At 35.8% G+C, this 10,950-nt stretch overlaps 1 protein-coding gene across 1 annotated transcript; it reads right to left on the bottom strand.

The window, feature by feature from the left end:
• Positions 1-5,598: 5,598 nt before the first annotated feature.
• On the bottom strand, positions 5,599-8,706 carry LOC18439388 (receptor-like protein 14). The gene is made up of 2 exons (XM_006849554.4): positions 8,063-8,706; positions 5,599-7,699 (listed from the first exon to the last, which is right to left on the bottom strand). Exons 1-2 carry the CDS (start codon positions 8,478-8,480, stop codon positions 5,628-5,630), a joined length of 2,490 nt encoding a protein of 829 aa, XP_006849617.3. The 5' UTR covers positions 8,481-8,706; the 3' UTR covers positions 5,599-5,627.
• Between the last annotated feature and the right edge of the window lie 2,244 nt (positions 8,707-10,950).

Below are 10,950 nucleotides of genomic sequence, written 5' to 3'. Positions count from 1 at the left end.
ATTAGAATGGTACCGAAGTGACTTCTAACCAGTTCTCCAATCCCTATCAACCCCATATTACCGAGGAAACTTCCATAAGTTTAATTTTCGCTAGGCTTCTTGTGGTTGCCTTTGAAGCTTTAACTCTAGGTGACTTAGAAATTGTTGGTTATGTGTTAAATCAAAATAAGAGATACCTAGTACTTTTTTTTGGGAAAATTTCGTAAAGAACCTTAATTCTTCATATTATTTCAAACGGCATAAGAAAACCCTTAAATATTTCACTATACCCCCTCATCTTTTATCTCCCTCTTTATTGACTTTTGATCATAAAAATTAGTCCCAACAAATATGTTTATATCATTTCAACCCAAATTTTTTTTTAATGGGTGGAAAGGGGAAAAGAGGATTAGAAAAAATTTTGGGATGAAGTAGCATAAAAATATTTATTGGGGCTAATTTTTATGGTCAAAAGTCAGAGAGGGAGAAAAGAGATGAGGGGGTACGGCGAATACTTAGGGATTGCCTTATGTCGCTTGAAAAAAAAAAAAGGAACGACGGTCAACCATGAAATAATATGAAAAATTAAGGTTCTATACGAAACTTTCTCTTCTTTTTTTTTTTGGAAAAATCAACGGTGGAGAAGGCCCCCTGCCCATTTTACGGGCATTCTTTGATGACTGAAGCCCAGTTTACAACTATTTCTCTAATTGTTATTCTGACTCTACTTTCTTCTAAGTACCACCCTTCAAAACATCCTCTATTTCTCTCCTTCTATAATTCCCAAAACAATAGCCAACCTCAGGATTCTCCGAAGTATTTTTCTAGTTTTTTGAAGCATAAGGAAATTAAGATAGCCCCATATTTGATTGGTCCTGTTGAGGCAAAGGCTTTGTATATCTATTTGTTGTAGTGCATGATTCCAAATACATATATGTATATATATATTTTAAGGCATGTCCGATAGCTGGAAGTAGTAACTTTCAGAAACTGTACTACTTCTCATATTCGTTGACTGGAAGTGCTATGTTTTTTTGAAAGCCACGGCATCCAAACCATCATTTATATAGATTTTGTTGGATACGGCGCAGCTTCTATAATACCCCATAGAGGCACAGTGGACCATAATAGAGTAAGTTCCTCTGATCTTCCTGTGTTTCTCTACTTTTCAATGTTTTTCCAAATTAATGGTATCTTTATAGTTACCTGAACAGTAAAAAATAGCTCAGTTTCCGAATGGATTTGTCCATCTAGGGATCACATTGGTGGGGATATAGGCCGATACATCTCCATCTTGTGTTTCAATGACGGGTAATGCGGTCGAGCTACACGTACCTGTCTATTCCGATCGTTTAGCGGCTCTTTCTAAGAGACAAGAATTTAATTGAATGAAAGAAATGCTAGGTGGGATCCACTTTTTTCTTTTCTTTTCTTTCCTTTAGGTAGTTTGGAAAGAAACTACTTTTCCTCCATCATCGTTCAAGTTATCAATGGAACAGTGATAACCCACATACATGTTACAATAATCATAAGGATTATATTGTACACTTTTCTTTAATACGATATAAGTCAGGAGATTATATTCTATATAAAATTCTAATATAGGAGTAGTTTTAGGACCCCAAATAATGGAGATGTACTCTCTTCAACTTAGCTACAAATTTAAAAAAAAAATAAATAAATAAATAAATAATAAATAATAATACTAATAATGCTCGATTCATGAGTCCATGAAAAGAACTATGTTTTAACACTAAAAATTGACTGTAATATTTGAATGTTCATATTTAAGAAATTGGGAACTCCAAATTCAAATATTTTTTCTTTAAAACTACTATGGTGATTCTAAGTTGGACTCCAAACTTTCACATCATGAAAATTTTCCTAGCCTTTTACCCAAGGAAGAAGGTTTATAATTAGGCTTGTTAATGGGACCAGGCCGTCCCCCGGACAAGCCCAGTTTTGGGAAGGGTTTGGTTGTAGGTTAAGGCCCGCATCTTGGGCTTGGTAGGCCGGGTTTGGTTGTAGGTTATGGCCCACATCTTGGGCTTGGTAGGCCGGGTTTGGTTGTAGGTTAAGGCCCGCATCTTGGGCTTGGTAGGCCACAAATATTTTCAGGCCAGGTTTGTACTAACATTTGGCCTTCAATATTTTTATAGGGCTTAGCCCAAGTTAGTCAGGTTCAGGCGGGGCCTGGGACTTGTTTAGGGATGGGTGAGGATTGTACAAGGTACCCTCTTTATACTATAGAAGTAAGGCGCTACCTCTAAAAAATTTTAAGAAATATAGTTTCAGCGTCTGAAGCCTTATGATGGTTTGAAAATCTCTTTTTGTCCCTTATTATGAAATTTAAAATTTCAAAAATATTACATAATGAGTAAAAATCTATAAGCACTTAAAAATCTTGAAAGTAAGACGGCTCAGATAACTTGTTGTAAGATGCATTTAAAACTTGAAATTCTTTTTTTTTTCATATCCACAATTCTCGAGGTTGAAATGATCAACTGAAGAGTTTTCAAATGTCAAAACACTTTCTTCTGGATAATTTTTCAAGTGCACTTACTTCAATGGTATAAGGTTGCAGCCTTATATAGTTACATAAAATTTTCCGGGGAGAGAAAAGAATTGATCATCTCTTGGAAGAAATTGTCGTCTTTCATGGTATTACCATTGTTTTTTTCTCTCTTGAAGAGATTTCCTCATTGATTTTTTTATGTGATAAATTTTTCCTTGTATCCCACTTGTTTTAGAAGTTGAATAATTGATAAGAACTTAAACATACAAAATAAATAATTATGTTGAGATCATGCATTGCATGAGCTGTAGACTAGTTCTGGTCAATGGTTTGGTTTTCACAGAGCTGCGGTTTTACCGATATTTTGATAAGACTGCATATCAAAATGCATTAAAAAAATACGTCTCCGCCCAAAACTTTTGTGTGGCTTATAAATGTATTAGAAATGTATATAATGAGATTATTTACTTTTGATACAAAGAGATTACAATTATAATCGACAGTTGGATGTAAAATCAAGTGGTTGAAGATGTGTCATTGATTGGGCGCATAGTCCAAAAATTCCACGCGCATCGGCATCGAAACATCTTCTAGAAAAGTGGTTTCCTTCACCATGGGCAATGATTACGATTACTTCGGCATCACCCTCTCTTTGATTACTGGCATAGATCTTTCTGAAAACCAACTGCAAGGCCATATTCCAATTGAAATGGGGCTTTTGAATATCACCTATCCCTGAGTCTTTTGAACAGTTACGGCAAATCGAAGTCTTGGATCTTTGGAATAACAAGCTCGAGGGAAGAATACCACCTCAACTGGTCCTTCTATACTCATTCCCTAATTCCTCTGTTGCAAATAACAATCTATCTGGAGTTGTTCCTTATGGATTTCAATTCTCAACCGGTAGTGAGAGCTTTTCTCATGGGAACCCTGGATCATATGGGTTCGAAACCTTACTCAGCTACTCTTCCTCCAAGTGAACTTAATGAGCATGAAGAAGGTGATTCCTTATGGGAGAAAGACAAACTCGTGTTATATGCTTGCATTGCAGTGTGTTTTATTGCTGGTTTTTTTAGGGTCTTTGCATTATCTAGATTGCTCATTTTCAAAATTTTCAAGTGCTTATTGCTAGATTTGTACTATTTTCGAAGCTTTCAATTTTATTATAGGGGTGAAAATAAACTTTTAGGCCATGAGTTTTGGCTCTAAAAATACATATTTTAATGAGATTTTGAGGTGCACCTTATCGTGATTGTTGAAGGTTGGCACCTTACACAAACATCACCCTATCATGAATACCTAAAAATTTAAATAAAAAATCCATATTTAAGATCAATTTTAAAGGGGAGACACATGTGTACATATAAGTCAGCTGATTAATTGAAACCCATCCATTAAATTATTTTTCTACTAGGGAGGATTTCACCACTCATACTGAGTCCTCTCTCTCTCTCTCTCACTCATGTTAATGAATGGGTTTACCAGCGTTCTCACCAATATGCAAGTTGATGGTCACATGCCTGAGATCAAATACGAAAGAGGAGAAAAATTTTACGAGAAAGAAAGTAATATTATGGAGAAGCTTGAACTCCCAATGGTGTACTTCTATATTTAGTTTCAAATTTAAAAAATTACTCTGACTTTTTAAATGATGATTGAATTTAAAATAGACTTAAAAATATAAATATGCCCTTTTAAAATTTTCAAACAAGTTGTTAATGCAATTTGAGAAACTCATCAAAATATGCCTAACTTTCCAAGAATTTAAGAGCTTACCCATTTTCATCTATTGCAACCATGTGTATTATTTTTATGGGTATTTTGTGATTAAATTAAGAGATATGGATGAACAATAAAATAGTTGATCTCTTGCGTGTATTTTGATAAGGGTGCAGGTTGTATAGGGCCGAGGCTCTAAACAATCAAAGTAAAGTGCACCTTCAAATAGTGTTGGAGAAATATGGTTTCAATACTGTAAATCTTTGTGATAGCCTTAAAATATATTTTCATCTTTAATTATAAAATTTAAAGCTTCAAAAATAGTGTAGAGTGAGTAGATCTATGAAAACTTTAAAATCTTGAAAATTGACGGTCAAAATATGCGTTACAAGATGCAGTATTTCCAAAACTTTAAATCCATTTTTTTCTCATGTCCATGTATCTTGATGTCAAGATGATTAATTTGAGGATATTTGGGCATCAAAACAACCACTTCTAATGAAATTTTTGTAGTAGACTCTAATTTGGGCTCTATATAAACGTTTTCCTTTTGATAAACTTTTTCCTTTTGATAAACTTCTCATGTAATCTTTATATTTGAATTGGCATTTTAGAGACTATTTGAATTGGCATTTTAGACACAAGACTTTTGGAGTAAAAAATTCTAAATTCACCGATGTGCTTAAATTGAATCTAAACTGTCTAACCTATATTGTAGCACAAGCCGGCCATCTCATATTAATTTTTCCCATATATGACAGCTACCAAAGTTCTAGAATAACTTCAGCTATGCTTTCAATCATCCAATCTTGAACGGAGGGCGGAGAGCACCTGGCACTACTTTATTTTCATTTATTTGCTTACAATTAATTTTGAGCATTTCTTACAAGGGTGCATCTAATAAAAATATAAAAAAAAAATATTTCTAATAGAAAATGAATAAAACCCCATGCAAGGGACATTTTTGTTAATTTATTTTTTAAAAAATACTTTTATTTTTATTAGGTGCAGCCATATCAGCTATCGGGGAGTCCCACATTCATGTGAAAATAATTTATAGTAATAAAGATAAAAATAAAATATGATATATACTCCGAGCAATCCAATTAAGATCATACTACTCGAAAGCTAACCTAAGCTAATGTCACTGCTAGTTTGCAACCAAATTTAGCCTTTTCTTTCTTTACTCTTAATCAGAATTTCTTTTTTTTAAAAAAAAAAAGAAAGAAAAAAGCTGAGCCAGCTCGAAACCGGCGGGATGCTGGTCCAAGTCTAGGAGCCCCCTGTTTTGCCCGTTCGTGCTGATTCTCAAGATTTTTTTTTGTTTTTTTTTTTAAATAATACCATACCAGCATGCTTTATCTGTATACATTATGTCATGTAAATTTACAAAACATGATATCTGTCACTAGCTTCATTTACCGAGTACAGAATAACTAGTAACTCCACTAGAAGAAAAAGAAGAATAACCTCTACTTTTCCCCCTCAAGGAAAGGGAGCTGATACTCCTATCCATGGTTTCAAAACACAGAGTCCTCCATTTCATGTTCAGAAAGAAAAATGCCAAGACCCCCCAAAAACCAACAATAAAACCCATTGCAATGACAGCATATAACACAAGATTGTCTTTCTCCCATATTGAATCTTCTTCTTCATCCTCATTGACTTCACTTGGAGGAAGAGTGGTCGAGCAAGGTTTTCCCATAAACCCACATAATCCAGGATTTCCATGATAGGAGCTCTCACTAAAGGTTGAGAATTGAAATCCATTAGGAACAACCCCAGATAGATTGTTATTTGCAACAGAGAAAGTAGAGAGTGAGTATAGGAGGACTAGTTGGGGTGGTATTCTTCCCTCAAGCTTGTTATTCGAAAGATCCAAGACTTCGATTCGTCGTAACTGATCAAAGGATGCAGGGATGGATCCTGTGAGGTGATTGTTTGAGATGTTCAAAACAATTAAGCCTTTCAAAAGCCCCAGTTCAGTTGGAATATGGCCTTGCAGTTGGTTTTGAGAAAGATCTATGCCAGTCATCAAAGAGAGGGTGAGGCCGAAGTAATCATAATTGTTACCCTTGGTGAAGGAGACTACTTCCCTATAAGATGTTTCGGTGCCGATACGTGTGGAATTTAGGGACTCTAATGATGGCCCACTGTTTTGTACCCAAGAAGAGATATTTTGGAAACAGGGAGGTATGGATTCTCGAAGGTTGTTCCTCGAGAGATCTAAGATGGTTAGCCTCTTCACCATGCACATAACTGGAAGCCCATCTTCGAAACGGTTTTCTCTTAAGATCAACACCTGCAAATTGGATAGTTCTTCTAGCTCGACAGGGATGGAACCAGAGAAGTTGTTATTTCTAATGTTTAGGACCTTTAGAGATGGAATACGCAGAAATAGATTCTTCGGTATGGTTCCACTAAAAGAATTGCCATCAAGACGTAACGATTCCAATTGCAACAGATTAAAGTTCTCAGATAGCAATGGTCCAGTCAAGTGGTTATTGGATAGCCATAGAGCCCTCAATCGATTTCCATATGTTATACTAGCAGGCAAATTTCCTGTGACTTGGTTGTTTGTTAAATCTAGAAACAACAAATTAAGGCTCAGTTCAAGGGGTAGATTACCTGAGATCTTATTCACTGACAAGTCTAGCATATCCAAACCCTGGAACGCGTGAAGGTAAGAAGCTACATTTCCAGTGAGCACATTTCCGGACACGTTTATCTCGGACAAATGGGGGAAAAAGGAGTGATACTCTTTAGGTAGTTCTCCACTCAATCTGTTGTTAGAGAGATCCAATTTCAAAAGATCAGTAGGGGTGGGAGGTAATACAAGTTGACCTGTGAACATATTTCCATGTAAATAGAGCCAATTGTGTGAGGCTCCCAGCACCCAAGGGGGAATGGAACCAGATAAGTTGGAGTACGCAAGGAGGAGTTTGCTTAGGGTTTTTTGGTTTGATAGGAAACCAGGAACACTAAGGTCATATTTGGACATGTCAGAGTAAGATAAATCTAGCTCAACAAGCTGAAAGGCAGGAGTATCATTAGTCTGCAAAATGACCAACTTATTGTTATGGGAGAGGTTCACAATTGTGAGGTTAGGATGGTTAGCAAGCATTGAGAATGAAAAATTACCGGAGAAATCGTTTCGAGATAAGTTTAAGTGCTCGAGATAGCGAAGCTTATCGAAAATGGGTGGGATGGTTCCTTCGAGTTGGTTGTCCTCTAAATCAAGATCCTTCAAAAGGGAAAGATTAGCAAAAGACAGAGGGATGGTTCCTTGAAGTTGGTTTGTGGAGAGAGAAAGAAACTGGAGTGATGATATGTTGCCTAAGGACTCTGGAAGCCTCCCCTGCAACTGATTATTCGATAGATTGAGATGCCTCAGGGACAAGAGTTGATCGATCTCTTCGGGAATTTTGCCCTCGAACGAATTCTTGGACAAGTCCAACCAATATAAATGCTTCAGGCTCGAAATCTCTACAATCACAAGTTCACAACAAAGAAAATTAAGAAAAAAAAAAATAGAATGAGTTGTCTCTATTTGAACTAAAAAAAAGCTCAAAACACTAAACTTTTTGAGGTTCAAGCTCTTTGTATATTGGTTAGGAGAGCTTAAGGGCCATTACAGAGCATAACACCATGGCGTAAGGCTTGAATCCAAACTTGCCTAAACAAAAGAGACAACATGAAAAGCAAAGGCTGACCCCGATCAGCCTGATTCGGCAATTCCAGGGGGTTTTCATCCCGGAATCACCTGGCCCGTGATCAGTCCGAAACTCCGAACCACACGGGCCACGAGTCGGACCGGCCAATTTTTAAACACTGATATTATGGTCTCACCTTCGACGGGCAGCTCGCCACCTAACTTGTTATTGCTCAAGACCAGGTATTGCAATTGCTCAAATGGAGTTAACAGATTTGCATCAAAATTTTCGCTCTGTAAGTTGGCATTGGACCGAAGTGAACTCAAGTTGAGACCAACCACATGATATGTTGTGTTGTGGCACTCTACCCCTTCCCAGTCACAACAATTGAGCCCCTTCCATGAATCCAAATCTTCAACTCCTTCTATGGTCGCATTAGGGGGAAAGAAGGAAGCTTTTAGTCCCAAGAGCGCCTTTCTCTCACTTCCATGGCATGAAGTAGAGTCAGATGCCATGGAAAGGTGCAAAATTAAAGCTAGAGTGAGAAACATGAGGAGCCATGGGCGTCTAAACAAGGATATGCTGCTGAAAGTTGCAGCCATGGCGCAGATCATGTGATTTTTCAAATGACCATTTCCTACCACGAGCCGCCCTTACCGGTCTCTTAAAGAAAAAAAAAACACACGCTCTCTCTCTCATCTTGGAAGTGAAAATGCTTTCCCTACACGCGTTTCCTCTCCTCTCCTCTGTTTGCCATCAAAGTCAAAAGGAAAATAGAGGTAGAAGACTATTCTCCCATAATGTACATGTACTCTGTCTATGAGAAAACGTATGTAGTTTGATTTTTTTTCAAACATAGTACTTTGGTTTAGAAATCCGTTCTCATTGTGCTTTATTAAAGGTCGTAATCTCGGTGAGGACATAAATTTTTATATTTTTATCACTACTTTCAATTATGTCTTTTTTTAGATTTATTTTTTATTTTTTTTAAACCTTCCACTTGAACTAACTAGCTCCTCTAATATTGCGTTACATATGACGAGCCCACCTAAGTCTACTCTCTTATCTTGTCGACTATTAATGTCGTGCCTAAATTTTCTCGAATATTTCGAGAACCGACTAGAATTCACTTGATCAATATTCTTGAAAAAAACATTATAATTTTTGTGTTTTCTATAACTCAAATCTCACCCTCTATAACTCAAATCTCACCCTCTAAAACTTGGACAGTCTTTATTCAATATTCAAATGTTATTTTTTAAGTATATAGAGGGTACAATTAAGATTTTTTTTATTGAAGTTAATATATGGATTGAAGAGGTTAAATCTCCAAATTTTGAGTACTCAAAATTAATCCAATATAGAGTTTTACCCAAGGGAGTAGAAAGATAGTGTACTCGCTCAAGAACACTCTCGAAAAAAAAAAACAATCTCTCCTTGCATGGCAAAAAAATCTCTATATTCATAACTGGGTGGGTGGGGACTTTCTCTCGTCTTGAAAGTAGAAAAAAGTCACTCTCTCTCTCTCTCTCTACAAACATGGGTTCTAAGAAGAAGAGGGGAATCTATTTTTCTTCGAGTGGGCCTTGAATATGTTTCATTTAACCTATGAGGCAACTGTATTATTTCTTTAGGGCTCAAATTTCCTTGTCGCCATTATTGAACCAAACTAATCACATGTACATCAGATAGAAATGCAGGCATTTTAATAAATCTATTTTTTAGATAGATTTTAAGACTTAATTTTTAAAAACATTTACTGTCTAACATGGAGATCATGAATATAAATAAATAAATAAATTTTAAAAATTAAAAATAATAATTCTATTAAAAAGATATTTGGGCTGTTAGCTTTCATTGTTTTTAGATGTAACACCTACTTGTATCCATTTTTAAAATGGATGCTTTACACGTTTTGGACCTTATACATAGAAATGCAATCCAACCTGCATGAAACAATTTTCATAAAATCATAAAAATTAATGGACCACAATTCAGGTGGGTATAGACTATGGACCGGCCGGTGTAAAGCTCATAGAAAACCATTGGTTTAAGGAGTTATAATAATAGAAGGTGATCCGTGAGCCAAGGTAATCAATGGTGGAGCATTATTGGGAACCGGCTGTACCCATGAGCCAATGGGAACCCATATGACTTGCAAGTTGCAACTAGTCCCTACAGTTTATTAGTTTAATCCCTAAAATTATGTGGCTGATTATAAATAGCAAGCCATGTAATTATAATTAGGAAAAAGCTTATATGACGTTGGAACCTTAAAATCTTGAATTAAGGTGTATCTCAAAAATCCATCATAAAAGGCTATGTTGATGTTAGAAAATCTTTTAATTGATCATCTTGGCATCGAGATATATGATAAGAACAAATATTTCGAGTGTGCAAAATAATATATCTTGCAACACATTATCTGAACCATCTATATTCAAGATTTTCACATGTTTATAAATCTACTGGATTTGGATAATTTTTGGCGTTTAAACTTTTACAGTTAGAGATGAAAATGTGTTCTCAAGCCAAAAAATTTTATACCAAAATTATATTTATGAAAAATTTTGGAGGCGCACCTTAATATGAGTGTTTAAGGTTGCAACCTTATGCAAATCACACCCATATAATTATAGTGCACTATAATTAGTGATTATAACACTAGTGTAGTTATACAATTACCGGCACTGAAATGCCTTGGGTTGTTTATGGAGCAATAAGTTGGGCATGCATTAGTGGCTAGTTCTTAAAGGATTTTATTATGTGTAGGTCGGAACTTATCCGACAAAGAATTTTGCTACCTTAGGACCGTTACAATTACAGCTTTCCTTTGTAGATTTCATGCTGCCAAATTTCAATTGGAGCCAATTTATGGTTTAGGAGTTATGGAGTTGAAAAAATTTCTTTCGGAGCCAATTTATGGTTTAAGAGTTATGGAGTGATCTTCAAGGAGTGCCACTCTGGGGTATGCAAATTTCAGGAACATTGTACCATGTTGTGTGAGGTTTTTCTATTATAGATCAGCAATGGGATAATTGTCTAAACTAGTCCGGTTTCATAAAAACAAAATTTGAGAGAAAA

Source organism: Amborella trichopoda, chromosome 4, assembly GCF_054954075.1.
Source record: "Amborella trichopoda isolate Santa Cruz 75 chromosome 4, AtrichopodaSantaCruz75HAP2 v2.0, whole genome shotgun sequence".
NCBI lineage: Eukaryota > Viridiplantae > Streptophyta > Magnoliopsida > Amborellales > Amborellaceae > Amborella > Amborella trichopoda.
The sequence above is the reverse complement of the archived record's forward strand: the minus strand, read 5'-3'. Positions and strand labels throughout refer to the sequence as shown.

Excerpts from the sequence above, each read along its gene's own strand:
- LOC18439388 (XM_006849554.4), bottom strand. The coding sequence starts at position 8,480 with ATGATCTGCGCCATGGCTGCAACTTTCAGCAGCATATCCTTGTTTAGA. Across the intron at positions 7,700-8,062 it reads TGGCGAGCTGCCCGTCGAAG|AGATTTCGAGCCTGAAGCAT; the intron begins GTGAGACCATAA and ends TTGTGATTGTAG.